The following is a 27,522-nucleotide window of genomic DNA, read 5'->3' as shown; positions in this document are numbered from 1 at the left end:
CGGATAAAAGTTCACTGATTTTCCCGAAACAGATACACAAAGAGCATAAAGAGAGGTCCTGATAGCGAAAGCAGTGAGAGAGCTGCAGGGCTGGGAGAGTGGGGAGCCCTGGGAGAAAGGGGCAGCTGAGGGAGCGAGCGCCCTGGGGAGGTTCCTCATCCCAAGGCCTCCCCTGTGGGTCCTGGAAAAGCCAGGCACACAGCTGGCTTTCTCTCCCCTCTCCCATCACCCTAACCCCTCCTTAAGGGCCGCCTGTGCAGCAGCAGCTTTGGGTGGAGGTGCAGAGAGGGCGGAACAGGGACACAGCCGGTCTCTGGGAGAAGGAGCGACATTCACTCCAGGGACTGCGCTGGCGCCCAGGGACGGGGCCTGGCCGGGCCTGAGAACAGCATCGAGCCCTGGCTGGAGGGCCGCCAGGTGGTTTTGACACTTGCCTGCCCGCCAGCTGCTCCCTGCGTGGCCGTTGCTGGTGGAGATGGTAGATCCAGGAGCCCGCTCTCATTTTTTAAGAACGCTAAAACAACTCTGTCAATAATGCCTTTTGGTATTTTGCATTCAGGTCTGAACACGGGTTTGCAAGCGGCTGGGGCTGAGCTGGCTGTCCCTCAGGCCTTCCCCGTGGCGGGACGCACTCCTGTGCTGGGTGCCCGTGCTGCTGGGGAACCCAGAACCAGCTGTGCCCTCGAATGAACTCAGCGTGCTTTCCTTCCTGCGCTCAGCCCCCGGGACACCTTCCCGCCCAGTTGCACCTGAAGACAACCTGGCTGAGGGAAGTCCCCTTCACAAAACCACGCTCTCTGCTCCTGCAGGCGGCTCCGAGGCTGCCGATTCTGGGGTCTTTGCTGCTCTCTCTGCCCAGGTGCCTACAGGATGGTCTTCGCCACCAACCTCCCGCTGCCTCTCCTGACCGTCCCAGCACTGTCCCCTCCTTAGCAGCACCGGGTCAACATACGGGGCAGCTTGAAAAGCCGTAGATAACTACGACCATCTCTCTGCATCACAAAAAGGGCACCCCTTCGTGACACCCCAAAACTCCTAAAATTCCTTCTCTGCATCTTTCCCACAATCCCATCTGCTCCTCCGTTTCTCATCTCCACCCTGCAAACCCGCTTAGCCCCCAGCCATTCTCTTCCTAACATGAATCCACTTACCTTCTCTGGTTGGTCCAATTCTCAGACCACCCCCCTGCCAGCACCCCCCTGCCAGCACATGGAACAACTGGCACACCTGGGCACCGTCAGTGGGAATGCAAACCGGTGCCGTCACTCTGGACAACAGTATGGCGACTCCTCAAAAAATTAAACACAAGCGCCGTATAACCCAGCTCTTCCACTTCTGGGTTACACTCCAAAGAATGAAAACCAGGGACCCGAAGAGTTATTTGAGTTATTTCTATACCCATGTTCACAGCAGAATTAGTCACAATGGCCCCAAAGTGGAAACAACCCAAGTTGTTGTCCATTGACTTCTATGGTGAATGAATAAACAAAATGTGGTACCATATGCATACAACGGAATATTATTCAGCCATAAAAATGAAATCTGACATATGTTCTATCATATGATGTATGACATATAAGACACTGAGGACTTACGCTAAGTGAAGTGAGTCAGTCACAGAAGGATGATTCCACTTCTATGAGGTACCTAGACCAGTCACATTCACAGACACAAAGTAGAGTGGGGGCTGCCAGGGAGACGGGCTGGGGGAGGGTGTTTAATGGGCACAGAATTTCAGTTTTGCAAGATGAAAAAGAGTTCTGGAGATGGGTTGTACAACAATCCTATATAATAAAAGCCTAATATGCAAATCAACTGAACAGTGGAACTGGTTGTTATGACACACACTGACCACCAGGGGACAGACGCTCAATGCAGGAGCTGCCCCCAGCCTGCAGGCCCCAGGCCAGCCAAGGCAGGTGCCAGCGGGGGTCCCCCAATCTCCCCGCCAGTCACCCCCACAGATTGGCCCTGATCCCCGGCCAGACCTAGAGACCCTACCCGTGCACGATTTTGTGCACTAGGCCTCTAGTGTGAATATATTTAACAATACTGAACTGTAAAAATGCTTCTTAAGATGGTAAGTTTTATGTGTATTATGCAACAATTTGAAGAATAAAAGGTCCCAAGACCCTGTCAGGCAAACACAGACCGCTTCCTGAGATAGGAGGAAACAGAATAGGGGGCACGTGTATCTGGCCATTTTTTCTGCCCGGCACACGTGGTCATTAAAAATGTTGCCACATTTGTCCAGTTGCAGATGTTTGTTTTAAATTCACCTTCAGCGTTGGGTCTTTCCATCTACCAACACGGACCTTCTTACAGCCTGTCTCTTCAGCAAAACCAGTGCGGGCTCAGCGTCTCCTGACCTGGTCTTTCCTGCTCTCCCCACAGTGCACTCTCACGAGGGTCTCGTCTCCTCCCCATTGCTGACCTCTTGTTCTGCAGCATCGACTTGACTTCCGCTGCCTCTGCATGTGGGCTACATTTCATACCCCGAGATTCTTATTTTGCTCATTAATCTCCCTTTTCCTCTTGCCCTGTTGTCTGCCCCCCCCCCCATTTCTTGTGGACCCCACGTAGGTCATTTTCGGGTGCCAGCGTTCACTTCCACAGCATGTACCCTGCGCCCAGAGCTTTCCCACTAGCTCACCCTTGAAGGCAGCACGTCTAGGGAGACCCAATCTCCCCGCCAGTCGCCCCACTCTCTGTCTGTCAGTGGGACGCTGTGATTTATCACGAGGAATCTGATAAATCACATTTGTGGCACAGAATCCCTACCCCCTGGAATTTCCTGTCCCATACAGGAAGCAGTGATGACAGTGACAAAGGCATCGTGTGCTGGTTAAGGAGGTGACCGTTGGTAAGCCCCCAATTCACCTAAGGTTGGGCTGGTTGCCAGGAGCACCAGCGACGTGATGGAGTCCACGGACACCCACAACAGAGTCCGTATTCCAGGACTCTCCTCATCCGTGGCCAGACCACTGGCCGCGCGGGACTCCCGGTGGCCACGCCTCGGGACCCTCTCTCCCCGGCCTGCGGTGGTGACTCCTGTGAGTTGCTTTCTCTCAGCGAAGCAGCTGCCACGGGGAGACGTGTGGAGAAGGTGGAAGTAGCACTCTTCCCCCCAAATCTTCACTCACGTGCAGAGGGGCGCAGCTTCACGGCCACTGTGACTCCTCGGACTGAGGAAGAAAGGGGCCTCCTCTGCCTTTGGCGGGGGCGGGGGGGGGGGTGGGTGGGTCTCGGTTCCTGGGGAGCCCAGAACCAGCTCTAACCGTTCAGAGCTACGGGAGGTTCTCCGGACTGTTTCCCTGGTTTGTTTTCAGCGTTTTCCATCGTTTTGTACGTGACTTTGGTACCTGAGGGGGAAGTGGAGGGAAGCCACACAGGAGGCTGTCACGCTAATTTAAACCACAGCCACTCCCCTTCCCTTTTAAACTCAAGGGTTTAACCCATTCCCAGAAGGAAGGCCCCTCGGGCAATTAGCTTGTATCTGTCTCTCCCCCCCCCCGCCCCCACACACACACACACAACCCCACAGCTTCTGCAGCAGAGTGAGGGGGGAGGGAGGCAGCAAGCTCTGAGTATTAACAGCGAAGGTGGACAGCTGGGATGCTGACACCACCCGCGCCCGAGCGCACGGAGCTGCCCCTGCGGCTGTAATCAGCCGTCACCGGAGGAAGTTGACTGGTCCAGAGGGCGGCAGGCGGAGCAGGCTGCCTTTTCGCAGTCCTGGAGCATCACAGACAGCTGCTCCTGAGGGAGGGGACATGGTCTGTGGAACAGGCCTGAGCCGGTGACTCAACTCCCGGTCCCTCCCCCACGCATTCTAGCTTGCCTTGGGGCGGGGAGGGTTCCCAGGAGAGGGGAGAGATCTGCCTGGGGCCGGAGGGAAAGCGCTCAGCAAGACGCAAGGGAGAGAAGCCAGCCCCGCGGAGGGAAGGGGCCTGGTGCAGGCCGGGCCTGGCGAACAGAGAGCGGCCTCTCAGGAAGAAGGGCAGAGCCTTAAAAGTGCCCAGGGGAACGGAACGCTGGGGTCCACCCGCACACCGTGCAGAAACAGGTGTGGGAGGCAGGGGCTCAGTGGTGTCCCCCAAAGACATGTCCGCGTCCTGGTCCCTGGAACCTGAGAATGTGACCTCCTTTGGAAAAAGGGTCTTTGCAGATGTGATTAAGGATCTCAAGATGGGAACGTCCTGGATTGCCCAGGTGGGCCCTGACTCCAGAGACAAGGGTCCTGGTAAGGACACACAGAAGGCGATGGAGACAGAGGCAGGGACGGGAGGGGTCCCGCAGCCATAACCACTGGGAGCTGAGAGGCAAAGAAAGAAGTCTCCCCACGGCCTCTCTGGGGAGCAGGCCCTGCAGGCACCTGGATCCAAGACTTCTGGCTTCCAGACTGTGAGAGACCAAATCTCTGTTGTTCTAAACCACCAAGTCGGCGGTCATTCGTTATGGCCGTTCTAGGGAACTAAGCCACCAAATGGAACTGGAGGTGGCATTTCCCCAGGGGACACGCCAGGCGGAAAGGGCAGGGCAAGCAGGCTGGGAGCTCACCCTCCGGCGGTGCTGGCCGCGGTCAGGAGCTCAGCCTGGACACCCACGCACCTGACGGTCAGAAACCGACCTGCTGTTTCATCAGCCCTGGTCCCGGGGTGTGCGTATCCCCGACACTCTCTCCTTTGCTCTCTGCTCCCAGAGGGGGTCTGGGCGAGTCAGAAATGCTGCCCTAAGATGGTTCCCAGCTCAACATAAGAAAGAACATTTAAAAACAAGTTGTAATTCTGACACATGCAGCAACATGGATGAACCCTGAGGACATCATGCTAAGGGAAATAAGCCAGACACAAAAGGACAAATACTGTATGATTCCACTTACATGCAGTACCTAGTCATCAAATTCACAAAAAGAATGGAGGTTACAGGGCTGGGGGGAGGGGAGCAGGGAGTGCTTAACAGGCACAGAGCTTCAGTTTAGGAAAATGAAGAGTTCATGATGGAGGTGACGGTTGCACAATAATGGGAATGTACTTAATGCAACTGCACTGGACACCTAAAGGTGGTCAAGATGGTGAATTCCATGTTATGTATATTTTGTCACTAAGAAACCACAAGTGGGGCGCTCACAGTCATTGGAAGTACGTAAGCAGCATGGCCTGGGACGCATGCTGGCAGAGCAGAGGTGTGAGGGTGGCACCATCCGAGAGGATGCCACTAAATAGCTGCAAGAAGTGGGGCCCTGAGGATGGGAAGAAAGGGGAAGGACTGAGAATCAAGCAATAAATAGAATATATGCCGTAGCTGATTTGGCTCAGTGGATAGAGCATCAACCTGTGGACTGAGAGGTCCTGGGTTCCATTCCGGTTGAGGGCACATGCCTGGGTTGTGGGCTCAATCCCCAGTAGGGGGCATGCAGGAGGCAGCCAGTCAATGAGTTTCTACTTTTCCCTCTCCCTTCCTCTTTGAAATCAATAAAAATAAAGAAATCTACATTAATAAAAGAGAAAGATACAAATGGACTGTACCTTTGTGACACCCACCAGCCAATTAGGAGTGAGTATGCAAATTAACCCAACAAAGATAGCGGGTTAATTTGCATACACAGGCGCTGAGCGGCCAGGGGTTGGACGCTTGTGTTGTTGCCATGGCGACGATGCAGGCATTCCGCACCGCCCCAGCTGCTCTGGGCCTCTGGGCAGTGTGGGAAGGTGGAAAGGCAGCTCCGGCCGGAGCAAAGATGGTGCCAGCAGCCAGGGGAAGGAAGGCCTATTCTTGTATGAATCTTCGTGCATCAGGCCTCTAGTAAATAAACAGAATCTAGTCCTGCAATGAAGTAACCTGGGTGGGCAGGGGGAGTTTGGGCGGGGGAAATGAAGACTGGAGAACAGGACAGGTAACTTGTACCACCCACTGGAAGTGGCACTTGGAGTTCAAAGGCCCAAACACCCATATCTCTGAGCTCATTGGCTCTGAAGAGTAAAACTGCTGCTTCCCTGTGACGAAGTGTCCTTAGCCCTGAAAGGGTTGAAATAAACCAGGAGATACTGAAGTAAATGTGCTCAGATACATCGAGGAATGCATGAATCTGGTATTTCACACATTCGTAACATTCCAGAGAATTAGGTCTATCAGAGCACCTACAGATTAGCCTTGCGATTCCAATTTAAAATGTACTTGAGTCTGGCGGGCATGGCCCAGTGGTCGAGCATCGCCCTATGAACCAGGAGGTCACGGTTTGATTCCTGGTCAGGGCACATGCCCAGGTTGCAGGCTCAATCCCCAGTGTGGGCCATGCAGGAGGCAGCCAATTAATGATTCTCTTTCATCCTTGATGTTTCTATGTCATTCTTCCTCTCCCTTCCTCTCTGAAATCAATAAAAATATATTTTAAATAAAATATAATGTACTTGAGTAATTGACTTCAGGCTTCTGATTTTAATCTGGCTGAGTTTGTGACAGTTTTGAAATGTGTAACCCTTTGCACTCGCTTGCTTTTTTCTCGATTCCTTTATTCTAATGTTAACCGTGTCGAGTCACACTCGACATCCGAGTGCAAAAGGTTAAGAGTACTAAATACTCACCCTATTTATAGTGTACTAGAGGCCCAGTGCACGGGATTCGTGCACTGGTGGGGGGCATGGCCTGCGGGGATTGGCCAGCTGTGGGAGCGGCTGTAGTAGGAGCAGCCGCTCATACTGGTCAGCCAAGCTGCGCTCCCACTGTGGGAGCTCACTGACCACCAGGGGGCAGCTCCTGCATTGAGCGCCTGCCTCCTGGTAGTCTGTGCGCGTCATAGTCACAGAGTCTGGAACGTTTCAACAACTGGTCGACCTATCTCGACTGGTCGTTCTGCTGTTTGGTTGCTGGGCTTCTATTATATAGGATACTTAATTTGTTAGATATAAAGAACTATTTAGGAACTTGGAATTTTAGGATGGCTTTTTATAAACTTAAGAAAACATGATATGTTAAATTTGTAAAAATCACTATTTAAAGAAATCTAGTTAAAGTTATAAGCTCCCCACCCTTAAATACAATAGTTTAAATAGATGATTCATAAACAGAATAATGAAATTTGTGGGTTAAATTTAAAATATTAGGGGAACATTAGGCTTCTAAAGTTTACTCCACACCAATTATACTTTTAAAAATTTCACTTCAGCCCCAGCTGGTTTAGCTCAGTGGATAGAGTATTGGCCTGCGGACTAAAGAGTCCCAGGTTCAATTCCAGTCAAGGGCACATACCTGGGTTGTAGGCTTGATCCCCAGTAGGGGACGAGCAGGAGGCAGCCAATCAATGATTCTCTCTCATCATTGATGTTTCTATCTCTTTCCCTCTCCCTTCCTCTCTGAAATCAATAAAGATATATATATTTTTAAATTCCACTTCAATAGACTGAATAGTAATTGAGAAACCCAAGTAGCCATAAGCAGTCTGTATGTGCGGTGTGTGCGGGCACACCAACAGCCCCCTGACAACATCCCAGGGACGACTGTGCAGATGAGGTCCGGAGGGCAGCTCTTCCTCTGCGGGTGGGGAGCCCGCGGCCCAGCAGAGGGAGGGCTGCTGCTTGCTGCTCAGAACACCAGGCGGCAAAGCAAGCTTGCAAAAGTCATGAAAGAAGCAGACCCTGCCCTGGACACAGGCAGCCCTGCTCGAGAGTGCCCAGGGTGGCCACTGCCCGGCCGCTGGTCCCAGCCGTGCACGCTGCTCCTCAGGGGCAGGCTGGCTCCACGCCACAGGCCCGGGGAGCTGGTGGCACCCAAAGGGACACCCGTTGCTCACGGATGACCGACACCAGCCAGACACTATTGGAGAGGGCCGCTCTGAGGAGGTCCACGCCAAGAAACGGCGGGTGGCGTCCCTGGCCACCCACTGCCTGACTTGCCCACCTGGCTGAGGGGTGAGGGGCATGGAGGGGGGTTCTCTGGTCTCACCCCAGGGCTGCTGTCTCCCCGCCCCCCTCTCCCACCCCTCAAGGTGGCCCAGCCCTGCGGGGTTTTGAAGCCAGGCATCCTGTCAGGTTGGCCCTCCTTCATTTTTTAAAAATATGTTTTTATTGATGTTTAGAGAGACAGGAAAGGAAAGGGAGAGCGAGACAGAAACATCAATGAGAGAGAATCACATGGATCTGGCTGCCCCCAACTGGGGATCGAGCTCACAACCCGGGCATGTGCCCTGACTGGGAATGGAGCCAGCGACCTCTTGGTTCATGGATCGATGCTCAATCCACTGAGCTACACTGGCCGGGCACAGCCCTCCTCCTTCTGACAAGCACTCCAGCCAGATGGCGCCCCCTGTGGGGCGGGCAGCCCTGCCGGGGAGGGGCTTCATGGCTGCACGCTGTTTGTGTTTTAACTCTGAAGTCTTTAAAAAGGACACCCCCTGAAGAAACAGGCCTTGGAAACAGATGCTGGCCGTTGCCAAGGGGAATCTAAAGTCCAAGAAATAGCAGCAACAACAAATAAATACCAACAGGACGCTTTCTCTTTAAAAAATAAATAAAAGGAACGCTGGAAGGCTCAGCAGCCAGGAGGGTTTGGTCTGCTCCCCTGATGCAGCTCCACCCAGGCTCTGCGCAGGGCAGGCGGCCCCAGGGCGTGGTGCGGCAGCCCCCCAGCTCTCTGCGGACTCCCCACACAGGAGGCCGGCACCCGCTCGTTCTTCCCAAAGAGACAGCAGAGAGTGGCAGGCGAGAGCCTTGGGCCACAGAGTCTGGAACGTAAGAAATTCAACAAGTACCCATTTCCTTTCCCTCAGACTGCTCAGCTACTGCACTCCATGACTCAGTGAAAGGGTGGTGGCATTCGCAGGATCCCCCAAAGTTCTTTCTCAAGGCCCCGCCGCCCCCCAGCATCTCGTGGGACTGGAATTCTTCTGCAGAAAGTCCCTGGTCCGCCCGCTCCTACATTCCACGGATTCTCTGCATGTATGATCCACCCAGAGCCTCCGGATCTCTTGCGTGGGAAATAATGGGAATCAGTTGTCCACGCCTCCCAGTGAGTGCACTGAAGCCCATGTGCCCCTCTCTGTGGTACATTGTGTCCATTTCGGATGAAAGTTGGGTTCACTGTCAAAGGAACTCTTGGTCATGACAACAAGGTGGAGGAATGACTCAGGGGCTACGCTGGCTCCCTGATAACCTGCTTTCCAAGAAGAACAGGCTTCACCAGAACAGCCCATTTCTCAGATTGACAAGCTGAGGACTCGAGGGCCATCCCATACAGTGAGCAAGTGGCAGGGGCAAGAGGCCAGAAGTTTCTAACTCCATCTCTCCCAGCTGCCAGGCCTTGGGGACAAGTGTATTATCAGCTAGGATTCTCCAGAGAATCAGAACCCATACAGTGTGTGTGTGTGTGTGTGTGTGTGTGTGTGTGTGTAGGAAGAGGGAGAGGGAGGAGAAAGGAGAGAGGGAGGAAGAGAGGGAGGGAAGAGGGAGGAGGAGAAGGAGGGGGAGGAGGAGGGGGAGGGAGGAGGGGAGAGAGACTGATGTAAGGAACTGGCTCATGGGATTGTGGGATCTGGCAAGTCCGAAGTCTGCAGGGTGGAGACCAGGGAACAGCTCATGTTGTGGCCTTGAACCTGAAGGCGTTCTGGAGGCAGAAGTCCTTCCAGTCTTTTCTCTGAAGGATTCAGTGGATTGGATGAGGGCCACCACATTATGGAAGGTCATCTGCTTTACTCAAAGTCCAACGGCTCAAGCGTTGATCTCATCTAAAATACAGATTTGCAGGAGCATCTAGACTTGTGTTTGAACAAATACTGGGGAGTCCACCCCCTAAGTTAAAAAGTGCACTTCCCCTCGCCCTCTCCCTCTCCCAGTGCACTGTGGGTCCTTGACGTTCCTGCGGCGGGAACACATCCTGCGCCTACGTGGCTTATGGCTTTAATTCGCATGGATGCTCTCCATAAACTCTGGTTCTGCTAAAACCAAAACAAACAGACAAAAAACTGGGTATCACCGCCTAGCCAAGCTGACACGTAAATCAACCACCACATAAACAAAGGGTCTTGACCACTTTAAATCTCTGGGCAGAGGCCGGCCCAGGCGAGCCTCTGAGAACCTGGGGGAGCAGAGAGGAGTCCCGCTGGAGAAGGGATCAGCTCACTCCCAACTCCAGGCAGGAAGTGGTGGCGAGGGAGGAGGAGGACACCCCCAGGACCCCTGGCCTCGAGCAAGGCCCTGCCTGTGTGTCCAAGCTCAGCCGACCTTCCAGGTGAGGGCCAGCAAGCACCAGGGCCGCCATGAAGGAGCTGAGGCCGTTCTCTGGGCGGCGGGGAGGGCAGGGGTGCCCCAGGACAGGAGCCCCGGACGCCTCAGACATGTTCCCCACCTTGAAGCCTTGTTCTCCAGGCCTCACGCTCCTGCAGATGGGAGAACAGCCACGACCAGCAGCAGCGAGAAGGGACTATGAGATGTAAGGGCTGCAAAGGCAGGTGTGAAAGCTGTGTCCTCGGGGGAGGGAGGGACTTCGCCTGGTTCCTGGGAGGTCACTGGGTTCGTCCACAGATTCCAGGGATGCTGGGAGGAGGGGCGTGGGGGTGGAGGTGGAGGTGGAGGTGGGTGAGATGAACCGAGCAAAGCCGCAGACCCGGTGAAGGCCAGAGCTCTCGCAGAGTCCCGGCCTCTCAACAGCCCAGCACCCCTGCCTGGATTCGGGGGTCCCAGAGACCAGGACCCCCTCCTGGACCTCTTCCCTCAGAGCAGCCCAGGCGGAGCCCGCTGGAGGCTCTGCTCCACCCCTGCTCTCCTGGTCCCGACCGGCTGCCTTACCCTTCGGGTTCCCATCAGCCTCTGGCCAGCGTTCTAAAACGGTTTCCCGAATTCCAGCCCACCCCCCTCTCGTGTTCAGGCCTGCCTCCCCCTTGATCCCGTCGCCCTCAGAGTGCCGTCGCTGGTCCGCACCCTCTGAGATGCATCGTAGCGAACATTCCCATTGTTCTCGCCCTGCTTGACTGGCCAATTCTCAACCAGCAGGCAATTTCTGGAGATGGGAATTCTTGGAACAGGTCACTTGGCACGTTTCGTGTCTGAATTCCATACCCAAGCACTGCCCCCCCCACACCACCAATGGTCTCCGGGCCAGCAGCTGTCTGGAAATCCCATCGGCAAGGATCCCACGTAAAAGTGTTTTTACTCCAAAACCCACAAATCTAGAAGGCAGTTCAAAACATGTCTGTAGCTGAGAATCATAAACAGTTCAGGAGACTGGCACACCCTAGGAGAAATGAGGTGGAATGGAAGGGTTTCGTGTGGAGAAGGGAAGGGAAGCAGCCAGCCCTGTTCTCCCAGCGGGCGCAGGTGGGAATGCCAACAGTCTGGAGCCGGGGTCCTCAAACTTTTTAAACAGGGGGCCAGTTCACTGTCCCTCAGACCGTTGGAGGGCCGGACTACAGTTTAAAAAAACAAACTATGAACTAATTCCTATGCACACTAAGTCGGCTGCTAAGCAGGACAGGCAGCGGTGGCAAAAACACCTGGGCCGGATAAATGTCCTCGGCGGGCCACATGTGGCCTGCGGGCCGTAGTTTGAGGACCCCTGGTCTGGAAGCTGCACCCGATCCCTGAGAGCCGGGGAAGGCCGGCACGATGCCGCGTCCCTGGTGCTCCCCCCTGGGCCTGACTCCAGACCCAACACAGGTCACCTTCAATTCTGTCTGACACCCTCTGAGTGGCAAGAGTGTTGAGCTGGAACCTTCTAGAAGAAGATGCCCAACTCTTTCAGCTCCTTGATTGAGGAGGAAGAGGGCAAGCAGCTGTTCAGAGGCAGAGGTCGCGTTCTGGCTGTTCCTGCACTGTTCCCTGCCCGGGTGGCGGGAAGGCTGGGCCTGCGGGCTGAGTGGGGAAGGGTGCGGCTCCCGCCTGGCCTCAGCTGGCAGACTTTGACCTGCGCCACGGCTGCGGAGGCTGCCAGGTCTGGCTGCCAGGCGTGCTCTGCCCGGTCACCTGGGTGGGGCTGCGCTCACCGACTTGCTCTGGCTGTGCATCCAGGCAGCCGTCTGCCACTCCTCACCAGGCTCTGTGCGGCAGCAGCTGCCTGAGTCCCACCGAAAGACACCCAGGCGAGGGGGCCGTGGGTCCCCTGGACGCACTGACTGGCCTCCACACCTGCCCACCCGTGGCCTCCCAGCTGCCAGCAGCGGGGTGTGGCCCGGCTCTAATGTGGGGGTGGGAGCTCGGGACAGGCCATTGCTGGGCCGCCCTCGCTTCCTCCCCCACCATCAGTTCTTCAGTCTGAGCCTCCATCCCAACGCCTTACTTTAAAAAATAAATCGCTGAAGAAGCGTCACTTAGAACAAGCTCAGGGGAATGATGCTGCCCATCCGCTCCCTCCCCGGGGCCGCCTCCCACCTCCGGTCCTGGGGTTCCTGCAGCAGTGAAGACAGCAGGGCTCCCCACCACGTGAGCCCGAGCCCATCCTTCATCCCGCCCCTGCGAATGGGCCCGAGCTACCACCCCAACCTGAGGAGGCTCGGGAGGCAACCGGTGATTCACTGGGAAAGACCGAGGCTCCTTCCACTGCTTCCCGGGGTCACGGGGTGGGAGGGGCCCGGGGCCAGTCCCCTGGGTGTGCACACCTCCTCGGAACAGCTCAGCTCTGACTGCGCGTGCCCGCTCACCAAGGAAACCACGGGAGCCCCTGCCCTTCCCTCCAGTCCCCCAGGAGGCCGAGGGGGCAGACCCAGGCCCCTCGGGCCTCTGAGGACATTAAGCCCCAGCCCTGTCCATACTCGGGTGGCTGGGACCAGTCAGACCACAACGTACGAGATGGTCAGGCGGTCCCCTGAGGGCTGGCCGGCTGGCCCAGCACCTGGTACAGGGGGCCCTGGAGCGGCTCCCAGGCTTGCTCCTCCGCAGCCCTTGCTGCTCCTGCCAGCTCCCACACCTAGGGAGGCAGTGACCTCCCAGGGAAGGCCATCGGGAGCCATAAGTAAGAGATTATACACCCGTCTCAGCCAGCACCTCACAGGCACGCTGTTTGCTGGCCTCTCCAGAACACAGAGCTTGCATCTTCAACAACTGAGTCCTGGCGGGCGCAACAAAGGACAACCTCCGGGAAGGCCACCCTGCAGGTGTCTGAGGCTGGACGGGGCCGAGTGAGACACTAGGCTGGTGTCCCGCTGTCGAGGCAGCCAGCCGGGCGGGGCGAGGCAGCCTGGCATTTAGCAGAGGAGAAATGACGCCCCGGTCCAGCATCTGACCTTTGGGAACAGCCCCTGTGCACCTGCAGCTCCTGTCCCCTCCTCCCCGCCCTGGTCTGCAATACAGCCCTACACCCACAGCGCCCTGGGCTGGGTCTCCGACAAGCCAGAGGCCCATGCTGTGGGGCCAGGCCCTGGGAGAGGGGGGTAGTGGGGGTGGGGCTCCCCAGTATGCTGGGACCAGTGGGGTGTGGCAAGGCTGTGCTGGGATGGGCAGGTCCAGGTCCAGGTCCTGAGCCCTGCCTGCCCCAGCACCACTCCTAGGACTCCGTGGGCAGAGCGCAGTGTGCCAGGAGGCAGTGACTGTATTTACATAACTCAGGGCAGCAGGCTGCGAGTCCAGGCTGCCGCCCTCCCAGGCCACCTGTCCTGACTCCCTGCGGTGGCAGGGGTGTTTGAGGGGGGGGGGCCTACCCCTTGCCTGGTGGCCCTCAGTTGGAGAGGGGTACCCTGCAAGCCTCCGGGGTCAGGCTGTAGCTGTGGGTGATGGCTCCCTGGGGACAGCAGCTGTGAGGTAGGGGTGGGCTTCCTGCAGGGCCTGGGGGAGCCCTGGGCTGAGGGTGCGGGAAGGAGAGGGACAGGTCTGAGCATCAGAGCTGCTGAGAGGTCCACACAGCACAGGCGAGGCGCAGCCCAACTAGGATGACTCCCTGAGAGGAGGGTTCGCACGGCAGCTGGCATGTGCTGTGTGCCCTGTACCTGTGAGGGTCCCCTCCCCCAACGCCGTCCCCACTGCCACGCTTCTGGCTTTCTGCCCAGCCAGGACACTGCATCTGTGGCCAGTCAATGGCAGAGCCGGAATCTGACCGGCCATGGCCCGCTCTACACTCACGCACCTCCCATCTACAGCACCAGCTGTGGTCTGGTCCGTTCTAGAAAGAGCACCTGGCAGGCCCTCCACTCCCCACTTCTTCCTGGTGCCATCCACCCCGCAGGCACCGTCAGCCACAGGAAGGACCCAAGCACAGCAGGCACCGAAGCTCTGCCTGGACTGGGAGGTCTGGGTCCCCGTGGGCAGGAGCACAAAGCCCGGGCGAGATGGACACTGAGTGACCCTCGGAGCAGGGGCCGGGGGGAGGGAGGTGAGGGGCACAGTGGAGGGAGAGGTGTCAGGCAGGCAGCAGGGCCCAGCAGGCCTGCCCAGGCTGGAGCCAGGCTGCTCTCCTCCCGGGCACTGGGCGAGGCCCAGCTCCCAGGGCAGCGGGGCCTCTGTGGGCGGCGTGGTCTTTGCTCTCACACCACAGCTGGGAGCACGTGGGAGCCCACAAAGCCCCGCCCTGGCTCCGCCACGCCGGTGACTAGGGCTGCTGTCGGCAGGACAGGCTGGCCTCTGCAGTGGCCAGTGTGTGGGGTGTGGGTCGGGGGCACCCGCAGGGCTCTGGGGCTGCTTTCCTGCGGAAGCCCCTTCCCTGAGCCCCGGCTCTCGCACTGGCTGGGGCCAAGGGAGTGACCTCAGAGCTGAAGAAACAACCAACCAGCCGAGCGTGGGAAGAAGCACATCCCCTGGAGCACGGCAGGCTGGCACCTGAGTGGCAGCGAGCTCAGTGGTCATCTCGTTTTTAGAGGGAAAACAGGCCAGAGAAGGAAGGGAAGGGGCTGGGCGAGCTCGGGTCTGAGCTGGGACCAGAACTCCCGCTTCCCAGCGAAGGCAGCCACAGCCACAGAGCCCTCACTCTGGGCCGCACTACGCTTGGCCACCAGCTCTGGCCTCTCGGGTCCTCGCAGGCCCCGCCACGAGGCAGGAACAACGCCTCCCATGCTCTCCGGCCTGGCTGCCTCTGCCTCGAGCCCAGCACAGAGCTGGGAGAGCGGACGCCATCGTATTCGTGCTCACCGGTATTTCTCCTTTTCCTGTAATCGTACAATGCCTTTTATTACAAAACCTGCCACTTTTTACTTAAGAAATATCCTGCCACCCTCCCAAGACTATTTAAGGAGCAAAATAAACACAAGGACATGCGTTATGGACTAGAAAGGAGTGGGCAGGTGGGAAGGGTCCCAGTGCTTGCCCTGCACCCAGGGCCCCGAGCCAACAACCACATAACCAGGACGAGCCGGGACCTTCTCAACCCCCCTTCCACTTCCCAGGGCCCCCTCCTGTCTTCCTGCCCGGGAGGCCGGGGCGCCCAACGCAGAGGGACACTGACCAAGATCCCGCAAACTAACAAGGGATGAAAAGTGCTTCTCTCGCAGGCAAGGGAGAGAAACGGAAACACACAGACACGAAGAGAAGAGGGAGGGAGGGAGGCAGAAAGGTAGGCATGGACACGGAGGGCCAAAAAGGGGCGGCGGGCAGCTCTGGAGGTGGGCACGGAACTCAGACCCAACGCGAGGCCGCCCCTGCGGGCAAACACACTCTGAACCGCCCCCCCCCTCAGCAGGACCCCTGCGTCTCTCCCGATGAAGAGAAGGTTGGAAACATCAAAATGCCACATCCCTTTGAGCAGCAGCACTGGCAGGACTCCATATGGCTGCAGCAACCAGGAGTTTGAGCTAATAAAAGTTAAAAAAATAAAAATAAAAAGCTGGGAAAGGCTCCCAGAGAGCCACGTGGCACTGCTCAGGGATGGCGGGTAGGTGGGTGGGTGGACAGCAGGTCACACGCCAAGGTCACGGATCTCGTCGGAACAGCCAACTCCTGAGTGACAGTGAGCCAGGATACAGCGACTGACAACGGGGCCCCCTCTCCTGCCCCTCGTTTCTCCTGGTGAGAGCGATCGGAGCCAGACGGTGGAGATGGAGCACTGAGGGCATGTGTGCGGCGTTTTCCTCATCAGCCACGCACAGCACTGCTCCTGCGGGAAACGCGGGGCAGATGGCTGGCCCAGAGCCCCACTCTCAGTAAGAGACCTCATTGAATGTTTTTTTTTTTTTTTAAAAAACAACAACATATTTTTATTTATTTCAGAGAGGAAGGGAGAGGGAGAGAGAGGTAGAAACATCAATAATAAGAGAAAATCATTGATTGGCTGCCTCCTGCATGCCCCCCACTGGGGATCAAGCCAGCAACCTGGGAATGTGCCCTTGACCAGAATCAAACCCGGGACCCTTTAGTCCGCAGGCCAATGCTCTAGCCACTGAGCCACACCAACTAGGGCCCTCCTCAAATATTGATCTCACCTCTTGGGCATCCTGGTAGGGAAGCCAGAGAAAGACCCTACTCACCTGTATAACCTTCTGCAAAGTGGCCCTGCCTGCAGGAGGCGTGTGGGGTGCAGAGGAGCAGCTGGAACCCTGAGAATGGAGGGGAGTGACTGCACCCACTCTGTGGGTGCTGGAAGGATAGCCTGGTCTGGTGGGACACTAGGTAAGTCTGAGCCAGACCCCGCTGGCCCCCGTGGGCTCAGAGCAGCAAGTCCTTAGGAAGTTTAAAATCCATCCAATAAGGATTTCCTAAAAACCCGCTGTGCCCAGTACAGGGTCTATGGCCTCTGCCCAGGAGAGTGTGCAGGGAAAAGAAACAGCATTAGGGGAAGGAGCAGAGTGTGGCCTGTGCTTCAAGGAGGTGCATGGGTGTTCGTGGACAGACCCCGAGGTACTCGGGAGTTCTGGAGAGAGCAGGCCTGGTCTTCACTGAGGACGTGGGCATTTGCTCCAAAAAAGAAAGCCCCGCCCACCAGACCAGACCTAAAGTCGGAGAGCAGGCCCAGCACCTGCCCTGTGGTCCCGCCTGGCCGCACCGAGGCTGCGTGTCCCCGGCCTCAGGAAGCAGTGAAGCAGGTCCCGGTACTGATTCCTTCTGCATCTTTATCACGGGAAGCGCTTGTGCCCAGCCCAGTCAGAGAGGGTGGATTTTAAAAAGTAAGTTTTGCCCTGGCTGGCATGCGTCAGTGGTTAGCGAGGGTGGGGAACCGTTTTTCTGCCAAGGACCATTGGATACTTATAACATAATTCATGGGCCATACAAAATTATCAGCTCAAAAATTAGCCTGCTCTATTTGGCCAAACATTTAATTTACTCACCCCTAATGCCTTGGCAGGGCCAGGCCAAGCGATTTCGTGGCCTTAGACAGCCCCTGGGCCGATGTTCCCCACTGCTGGGTTAGAGCATTGGCCCGTGCACCAAAGGGTCACCGGTTCGATTCTGAGTCAAGGGCACGTACCTCGGGTGCAGGTCTGATCCCCAGCCCTGGTGGTCAGGCATGTGTGGGAGGCAACCAATCGATGTGTCTCTCTCACATCGATGTGTCTCTCTCTTCCCCCCCTCCTCCCTCCTTTCTACTCTCTTTAAAAATCAATAGAGCCCTATCCAGTTTGGCTCAGTGGATAGAGCACTGGCCTGCGGACTGAAGGGTCCCAGGTTTGATTCTGGTCAAGGGCGCATGGCCGGGTTGTGGGCTTGATCCTCAGTGTGGGGCATGCAGGAGGCAGCAGCCAATCAATGATTCTCTCTCATCATTGATGTTTCTATCTCTCTCTCCCTTTCCCTTCCTTTCTGAAATCAATAAAAATATATATATTTTAAAAGTAGCCCCCAGAAGTTAGTCTCTATACTATTAAAAAAAAAATCAGTGGAAAAAGTATCCTTGGGTGAGAATTAACAAAATAAATAAATAAATACATAAATAAATAAAAACTTAAAAAGTCGGGCTCCTCTTTGTGGCTGGAATGAACATGATTCAGCACAAGCAGCGGATCCGAGATGCAGAGGCCAGGCTCTCCCGCAGGCTCCATCCCCTTCCGCCACTTTGGCGGAGGCGCCAGACCACACCTGCCAGATGGGATCCCCGAGGTACCCACAGAGGCTGGGCACCATGCCACCCCTCTATCCAAGAATACCACCACCTGGCAGGCTGCCAGGAACAGCCAAGCCCCTCGGACCCTGCTCCCAGGAATCCAACCCCACAGAAGGCAAACATGCCAGCTGCCGTGGGCTGGTGAACATGCCCCAGAGACACAGCTGTGGCCAGGGAGCCAAATGCTTTCTGAGGACACACCGTGACCGTGGTGGCAGACACACTCCTTCACAGCTCGGACTCACTGAAGAATGTTCCTCTCTCAGGGGGGGAGGAACCAAGCTGGCGGCATAGGTAAACACCGGTACTTGCTGCCTCCCACGACCACATCAAAATTACAACTAAAATACAGAACAACCATCATTCAGAACCACCTAAAATCTGGCTGAATGGAAGTCCTACAACCAGAGAAGGAAAGAAGAAAGCACACTGATACTGGTAGGAGGGGCAGAGGCACAGAATGGGCTGGTCCATGCCCCGTGAGAAACAGGGGGTCCCAGCCCCATATCAGAACCCCAGCCCAGGGTCCCAGAGCTGGGAAGAGAAGTCCCTGTAATTTCAGGCTGTAAAAACCAGCGGGGATTTCAGCTAGTGATAAGGAAGCTGCTGAAGTCCCAGGTGATCCTCTTAAAGGGCCCACAAATGAACTTACATGGTCCTGCTTCCTCTGAGCTCCAGTGCCAGGCAGTGGCTTTTGGGGAATCCAGGGACATATGGGGAGAAACTGGACTGTCTGGCATCAGGGCCGGAACTTGGGGGCAGCTTTCTCCCAGACAAGGGTGCTCTCAGGGGTCACTGTCTCTGTGCTGGGACCTCCTCCATCACAGAGCTGAGTGGCAGCCATATCTGAGTTTCCATCAGCCAGGCCCAAACTGTTCACTCCACCCTAGTGATTCCCTGAGACCCTGCCCCTTGCAATTTGCAGCCCCACCCAACCTGTGTGCAGTGGCTTTTGCATGTGAATGGCCTGTCCTGGCTCAGGCTTCAGACTTTTCTAAAACCTCTCAAACAAGCAGCAGCTGGAGTCAACGTGTCCCAAACCAATCAATAAAAGGCCCAAGACCTGGAACTAGCACCAACCTGACTTACTTCACAGCTGGGCCTCACCTGGGTACTCTTAGCCCAGTGGTCGGCAAAATCATTAGTCAACAGAGCCAAATATCAACAGTACAACGATTGAAATTTCTTTTGAGAGCCAAAAACCAACTTCTGCACATGGGCCACAAAGTTTCAATCGCACTGTATGTGCGCGCCCGCACGTGGTATTTTGTGGAAGAGCCACACTCAAGGTGCCAAAGAGTTTGCCGACCACTGTCTTAGCCCAATACAACTTGCAGCCATTTGCAGATCTCTTTGTAGCCCTGCCAGGTAGCTCCAGAGCCAGTGCACCAGGTGGACAGCTTCAGACCACACCAAAGAACTCTACACATCCACAAGCAACACACTCAAGGGGCAGACTCAGTGAGCACCAAAGCCCCACTGAAGCAAGTCCTGCTCCATAGGGGTGTCTCCTGCATAACAGCTCCTCCATTGTATATGCAGCTGGTCCTCACAGCCAATTGGTTTGGAGGTCAATTCCTCCCAGTGAGGCCAATAGGATTCAAGGCTCAACTATAAGACTATGCACACAGCCCACACAGGGGTGCACTTAGAATGCCCAGCTCAGGTGACTGGGGAGGCTGAGCCACTGGGCCACTCTACCAATTCCAGGAGACACAGCAGCTCCACCTAATACATAGAAAAAAAACAACAACACAGGGAAGCAGCCAGCCAAAATGCAAAGACAAAGAAACATGTCACAAATGAAAGAAATGGAAACAAGCAAACTACTGAATACAGAGTTAAAAACAATGGGTATAGGTTACTCAAGGATATTAATGAGAGCTTCAAGGGACTTAGTGAGACTTTCAAGGATCTTAGTGAAAATGTCAAAGACCTGAGAAAGGACCAGTCAGAAATAAAGCATACACTAACTGAAATAAAGGATAATTTACAGGGATTCAATACTTTGAGAATCAAATCAACGATTGGAATAAGAGGAAGCAAAAAACACTGAATGAGAACAGCAAAAAAAAAAAAAAAAAAAAAAAAGAATAAAAAAATATGAAGATAGTGTAAGGAGCCTCTGTAAGGAGCCTCTGGGACAACTTCAAATGTACCAACATTTGCATCATGGGGTGCCAGAAGGAGAAGAGAAACAGCAAGTTATTGAAAACCTATTTGAAGAAATAATGACAGAAAAACTTACCCTACCTGGTGAAAGAAATAGATGTACAAGTCCAGGAAGCACAGAGAGTCCCAAATAAGAGGAACCCAAAGAGGCACACACCAAGATACATCATACTGATTTCTCAACAGGAACTTTGCAGGCCAGAATGGAGTGGCAAGAAATATTCAAAGTGATGAATAGTAAGGACCTACAGCCAAGATTACTCTACCCAGCAAAGCTATAATTTAGAATTAAAGGTCAGATAAAGAGCTTCCCAGAAAAGAAAGAGATAAAAGAGTTCATTACCACCAAACCAGTAGCACATGGGTATTACCAGCATTACATGAAATATTGAAGGGTATTCCAGAAGAAGAAGAAGAAGAAGAAGAAGAAGAAGAAGAAGAAGAAGAAGAAGAAGAAGAAGAACAACAACAACAACAACAACAACAACAACAAGAAGGAGAAACAACTAAAAATATGAACAATAAGTACCTACCTATCAACAATTGGATCTGAAAATCAAAATAAATGAACAAGAAATAGAAAGAACAAAATAAACTGATGAGTAACACAGAATCAGAGGCATGGAAACACAGAGGGAAGGAGAGAGGGGCTATATAGATAGAAAGAGAATAACCAAAGATCTTATATGCATACTAGTGTCCTGGTGCACGAATTCGTGCACATTGAAAAGAAATTAATTAGAAGAAATATTTTAGTATCGCTATTCGCCCTTTCTCTATAATAGAAGTGTCAACCAAATTCACGATCGACAATGACAGATGGAAACATACGTGTGCAATTGGTACCCACAAGAGCTTTATATGTATTGCACCTGTGCGAGTCAACTTAGCCTTTTATAGATATAGAATAAACTTGCTTAATTAGACCTGCTTTCTGATTTAGCTAAACTATTTCCTGCCGGTCAAGCACCCCAACTTCTCTCTCAGGTAATTGTCAGCAACACAGCAGTAAATATCAACATGAAGCAGATTATTATTGTAGATCATGCAGGGAGAACAAAGGGTGAAATATTTAACTGCAACAGTGTTTGACTATATTCTGCGCAGTGAGAAAACCTGAACTCATTTTCAAGGTCCACCATTTCTTACTTCTCTTCAGTCGGGTCAAATTTCTAAGCTTTCTAAATCTCTGTTTTCCAGCGAATGAAAAGAAAATAGGATTCCACCAAGTCTCCTATCTACCTACTCCAGGACTTCTGTGAGGATTAAATGAGATGAGGCACGGGAAAACACTTCACAGACATTTGGCTAAAGTGTGAAATGTTTGCAATTGGCTATAAAGCAGGTCGTGTTCCTGGGCTGAAGAAACTGCAAGGAGGCTAGTCGCTAGGGAGAGGAAGCCGGGTATTGCTACATGACGTCATTACCTGGACGGTGGGGCACTTAGCATATTAGCCTTTTATATATAATAGATATGCATTACCTATGGACATAGACAGTAGGGTGGTGAAGGCCTGGGGCAGGGCGGGAACTGGGCGGAGGGGAGCAATGGGGGAAAAAAGAGAGACATCTGTAATACTTTCAACAATAAAGATTTTTTTTAAAAAAGAAAAAAAAGAGAATGTTACAGGCCTGTGGTGGTCAGTACCATGCCAGGAAGGTGGTGGCAGTGTCTCCTCTCAGGAAACATCAGATGACAAACAAAATGGGCACCAGGGGAATCTGTGCATGGTGGTGAAATACCACCCAGTGTGGTAGGACCTAAAAGACCTCTGCATCTCAGAACCACGGCTGACACGGTCCAGGAAGGCGGCCTTGGAAAGGTGAGGAACATTCAGCGGAAATCAGGAAATGCATTCCAGGTGAAGGAAGACTAAGACCACAGTCCAGGGTGGGGGCCTCCCTGCTGGTGTCTGGTGACCTTTCAACCTATTCGCCTACAGAGATTTTCACAGGTGGATGTCAGAGGGAAAAGGTGACTTTGAGGGCCATTCCACTAATCCTTCTGCCTCCAGGTAGGAAAGACCTGCCGCGTTTCCAGGTGCCCAGGGAGCCTCCAAGTGCTTGTCCATTATGTAGCCGCCCTAGGTCCTGGGGTGGGGCGTTCTTGTTTTGCATTAGCTGATGTGGTTCATGCTCCTACCTGTACAGTGAAGGCATTTCTGCCAGCCTGGCCACAGTGGACTGAGTCCATGTCCAAGCCACACCATTGGGTGGGGCGGGCAGGCTGACACTGGACAGCTCTGCCCAATAGGGCGGAGCCATACTGAGAGGCAGTAAACCAACCCAATCACACCCTCTTTACAAGGAAGCAGGGAGGCTGGTGAACAGGAGGAAGCGAGCCACTTCAGCCTGTATCCTGGGACCCCTTATGCTGGTGCTATATGAAGCTGGCTAACACCCCAGTCTGGAAAATTGGGGACTCAGAGAAACTGGTGGGCTGACGAGATGACACCCCACCTGGCACTCACCCCCACTTCATGACTAAATGTTACTTCTTCCCCAGCGCTCCTTAAAGATGGAAGCCTGATCCCAAGACTCAGGGCAGGTCATCTGGGGAAGGGTGAGGCCAGCCGGACTGGGTTCCGGGGGAGAGGGGGAGGAATGGTCTCTTGTTCCCACAGTTGGCTTCTTTTATCCCCATGCGCACCCACTCCTGACAGCTTCTGAATCTGCAGTGAGCCGCTGATCCAGCCCAAGCCCTGGCCAGGCAGACAGAATCCCAAAGCTCCTCGAGCCCGGCCTGAGACAGGAGACGTTGTCCATAGCCTGGCCAAACCCAAATTAGGGCAGATTCTTCTGTTCCTTATCATCTTTGCTGGAAAAACCTGTCGTGATTTGCAAAGACAACACAATTTCACACACTTTGTAGCGTTTGCTCTGCTCAGTACCCCAGATACCCGTTGGGAAATGAGGAAACACAAGTTATCTGTTGGGTCCAAGGTCAAAGCAGACTGAGGACCAGAAGGCAAGCGTCTGCGCTGACCCTCAGCCGAGGCTCTTCTCATGATCACATTGCCCCTAAAGGGATGCATCACTGGCTGCAGCTCAGCACCGTTAACATTAACTAAGGCCTCCTATCCCTCCAGCGAGTGACAAGCACGGACAGTTGCAGTCTCCAATCAGGGAACCTCACCCCAATCTTAGAGTCGAACGAGGGGCATTCAGAAGCAGCAGCATCTGCAGCCACCATGAATTGCCACACATGGTCCCTCAGTCTGTTTCCATATCCTGAGCCTGTACCAAGTCACTCAGCGGGGGGAGGGGGGGGTACCAGACTAGAGCATATGCTGAACTTGGGGTTTGTGAACCCTCTGAAATTCTTGCATTTGTGTGGGAAGAGTTTTTCATGACCTCAACAAAAGCAAGGACTTGAGGTTAAAGACCATAGGGATTAAAGATCTCCAGTTGACCTCCAACCCCGGGACCCTGCGCATACACAAACTCTGCAGCCAAACAGAGGAGGTTATCAAACTCAGGAGGAAGTGCCGTGCAAATGTGGAGGCTTGCACTGTCCTGCTCTTCCTCCCTGCTTGCTCCTCAAGGCCCACCCTGTGGCTTCAACAACATCCCCGTGGGACTGAGCACCCTGAGCTCTGCAGTCTGCCCCCAGAGGCCCTGGTGTTTCCACGTCTCAGCGACTGCTCGTCCCCTTTCTGAACATCACCACTTCCAGGTTGGAGAAGGAGACTAGCATGGAAAACACAATTTGGGAGAAAGGGCCACTTCAGTGCACAGCACAGACCCAGCTCAACATTCCTCTAGACAGCCTCAGGGTCCTCGAAAACTGCCTCCCTGTTTCTGACAGACATACGGACCCTGGTGCTCCCCTCCCACCACCGCCTAGGTCCCTGATCTGTACCCGCCAGGCAACAGGGCAGCTCTCCAGCCCCTGCAGGCACGACCATCGCTGGCTCTACAGAGGCCCACCGACCTTACCCACAGCTAAGGTCAAGGGAGCCGGCCTGCCAAGAGCTGCGGGCAAGTCCTCCCACTGTTGTCACAAAAAAGGGGAGAGTCTGATTAAGCCCATCCTGCCCCCATCAGCTCTCCTAGTCCCGCCACTCAGAAGGGGGTCAGGACACCGACAAGACCAACACTTCTCAAAAAATACTCCCTGTCTCAAGGACCCTGTGGGGCCACAGGGACTCATCTGTCCTCCAAAGCCAGGGAGAAGGTCCGCTTCAGGACAGGGAGTCCTACTCAGCCTCAGAGGGACGGGAGGCGCCCCAGGGGTCTGCCTCCTGTGACTGGCCCTCAAGGTTGCTGACTTCACTTTGTTCTTTCCCCTCCAAGAAGGGCTGTGTGGACCCCCTCCTGTCAGCCCCTCCACTCTTCTGTTTCCCAGAAGCAGGCGCCGCAGTGCTGGGGGACAGCATGTGATTACTAGAATCTTCTTGCTGTCTGGTGTGCAAATGGGATGTGATGGTCTGGAAAATCCATTATTCTGTTTGAAAGCAAGAGTTTCCACAAAGGCCATGCATTGGTTTCCAATTTTTGAGACAAATATATACACACAGCTGAAGTTAGTGATGGGTAATGTCATCTTTCTTTGATGAATCAATTCGGAGAAGGCTCATGAGAACCCAGTGGCATCTCAGGCCTCATTCTGTTTGGAAAAGCAGGAGGCCAAGAGCTGACCTCACCCCTCCCTAGCCCCCAGGTCTCTGTTTCTCTCGCCCAGCGCTGGGCACACCCGGGAAACACACACTCCAGGGCACCAGCGTGTCAGCTATAAGCGGGGAGGGGTGGCCACAGAATCAGAAACTCCTCCCAGGAAGGTGCCTATTTCATCCGCGATGGGAAAACTTCAGAAAGGCCACCCGAGATCCCCTCTCCCATCCGCATGGACTCCACCACTAGGAGGGTCAATCTAGCAAGAATATGGAGTCCGAACTCGCCCCCAAAGCTGAGTGAAGACACCCCCCTGCCTCTCGCCCACTCAACAAAATCCATGGACCAGGCCACCCCGCTCTCAAAAGTAAGGAAAACGAGTGGAAGAGAGGAGGGTGACGGGGGGTGGGGTGTGGGGGGGTAGGGCAGGGCAGCCCTGAAGTGGAGGGGAACGCCAGACCGGCAGGCAGTCGCTAACCAGTCGCTAACCAGTGGGACAGGGACAGGCGGAGGGCAGAGCGCTGGCAGCTTCCAGGAAACCAATCCAACCCCCTGTCCCCTCCACTGTTGAGTAGGGGCTCCCGGCTGAGCACCTGTCCGAGTTATTCAGCGGGAGACAAAACACTGTCTCCCACCTGAGGCGCAATACAGAATGCCTCCAGGTGGGCAACCGCACGGATTGGCATCGCACCAGCCCACGGCTGTGCCCTTGGATTCCCCAGAGAAGCTGGCATTCCTTGAGGACCCTTGGCAGCGGGCAAAGAGGAAGAAAAGCGCCTTTGGCCAACCCAGGCAACCCTCCCCGCACCCCTTCCCACCAACCATCCCTGGGACCAGCCTCTCAGCCCGCGGAGGAGAGAAGCGGGGACATTATTTCAACAGGTCCCCCGCAGCCCAGCCTCGCCGGCCATCCTTCCTCCGCCCAGTCCTGAGGCCTCCAATTCCGCGGGAGCCAGTGCTCACCTGCTGCCAAACCGGGTTCCACACCCGCGAGAGGGGGCCCTGGGCGGTGCCCCTCGGCGCTGCCCGGCCTCCCCAGGGAGGGGCGGGGCGCTCCCGCAGCCGGCGCCCCCCGTGGCCCCGCGCCGCGCTCACCTGGCGCAGGTGCTGCAGCAGCGTCCCGGCCTCCTCCCGCCGGCCCTGGCGCACCATCCGCAGCAGCTCCTGGACCATGCCGACGCGCCGGTGGTAGGGGGGCAGCCCCGCGCCCGCGCCCGCGCGCCCCGCCTTGTCCCCGGCGCGCAGCAGCAGCGACGCCCAGAAGTCGGGCCGTTCGCGGCGAGGAGCGGGCGCCGCGCTGGGGCTGGCTCTCTCCGCCAGGCTGCCCTTGGTCTGCCGGGTGCCCATCCCGCCGCGTCCGCGGCCGGCGGCCCGCCTCCCAGGCTGCAACTTTGGGGAAACTGTTGCGCGCGGGCGGGGCGGGGCGGGGGCGGCGGCGGCCCGCGCTCCCCTCGCTCCTCCCTCCACGCTCCCGGGCGCGCTCCCCAGCGCTCGCCGCCCGCCGCCGCCCCGCCCCGCCCCGCCCCCGGCTCGGCTCCACTCCCGCCCCTGCGCCCGCTCCCGGGCTCCGCGCCGCCGCGCCGCCCTCCCTCCTTCCCTCCCGCCCAGCCTCTTCCCTCGCTCCCTCCTGCTTCCCTCCCCTGGGCTCCGGGCCGGGGGGCGGCTGCCCCCTACGGCGTCGGCCCCAGCCCCGGGCCCCTTGCGGGCCACCGCGCCGTGCCTCCCGGAGCGCAGTGGCGTGGAGGCTGCCGGCCGGGCAGGCCCCAGGAGCCATGGCTCTCGGTCCCACCGGATTTCCCCGGTTTTTCCTCCTCGGTGCGCCAGGGTGAGGCCCGGGAGACGGTCCGGGTGCCCTGCCGCATGGGAAAGTTGAAGCACAGAGTGGTCTCTCAGCCAGGCTTCGGGCTGATTTTGATACACACTCCTTTTGAAAGGGGGCAGAAACAGAAGGCTGGGGAACCAGCTAGAATGTAAGAAATAGGAACCATGCTCTGTTGACCGTGATTGTTTTATTCTGATTAAAGGAGGCACATTCTACCCTGGCTGGAGCTGCAGCCTCCCTCCCCCTTTGGAGCTGCCTGCTATCATGGAAAGATGAACTGTGCTGCAGAAACCAGAGTCATCAGCCCTTTTGCATCCCCGCAGGCCTTGCAAACCTCCAGCCTGCTCACCTGTGAACTGCCCACCTGGCACTCCCTTTGGCTAGTTCCCCTGTATCCCCAGCCCTTGCACATCACTAAGGCCTTTGAAGACCCCGAGTCCTTCTGCATATCTGTGCACGGCCCTTTGCTATGTAAGCAGCTGGCTGCAGAGCAGGTTTCTGTGGCTGACCTGCTGCCCTCCCACACTGCGGCAATAGTGGAATAAACGCTCATGTATGATTCAACCCTGTCTCTGTTTAATTGACAGGCAGCACGGACCCATTGTTTGTCCGGTTACACTTTGACACCTGGCCTGTTGGTGGTGGTGGTGGTGGGTGAGTGGACCCAGAAACTGCGCAAGGTTGTGTGTGTGTGTGTGTGTGTGTGTGTGTGTGTATACCCTTTTATGGAGAGAGTTCATCTCTTGCTTTCATCTCTCCCTTTTCATCTCATGGCACATAAACTAATTACTAAAATTCTGCAGCACACCAAAAAAGATATTTTTTTGCCAATCGGACAAAAAGGAAAAAAAAACCAGTATAATTTTGATTCATTCACACGGTTCGGCTATTGTGTTGACTGTTGTCGTTTTTGTATTTGACAATCTAAAGGAAAAGAAGTCAGTGACCCTGATTAATCGTCAGGTATTGCA

General features: G+C 55.3%; 1 protein-coding gene across 1 annotated transcript in view; it reads right to left on the bottom strand.

Moving 5' to 3' along the window:
- The window catches only part of LRRC75A (leucine rich repeat containing 75A), a 50,670-nt gene extending 24,512 nt beyond the window's left edge, over positions 1–26,158 (bottom strand). Inside the window, exon 1 of the mRNA XM_079797540.1 lies at positions 25,825–26,158. Coding sequence (XP_079653666.1) covers positions 25,825–26,076 — 252 coding nt within the window. The 5' untranslated portion in view covers positions 26,077–26,158. The remainder of the gene's footprint in view (positions 1–25,824) is intronic.
- Between the last annotated feature and the right edge of the window lie 1,364 nt (positions 26,159–27,522).

The sequence above is a fragment of the Cnephaeus nilssonii genome (assembly GCF_951640355.1).
Source record: "Cnephaeus nilssonii genome assembly, chromosome: 19".
Taxonomy (NCBI): Eukaryota; Metazoa; Chordata; class Mammalia; order Chiroptera; family Vespertilionidae; genus Cnephaeus; species Cnephaeus nilssonii.
Note: the sequence above shows the minus strand (reverse complement) of the source record. Positions and strands in the feature narration are given on the sequence as shown.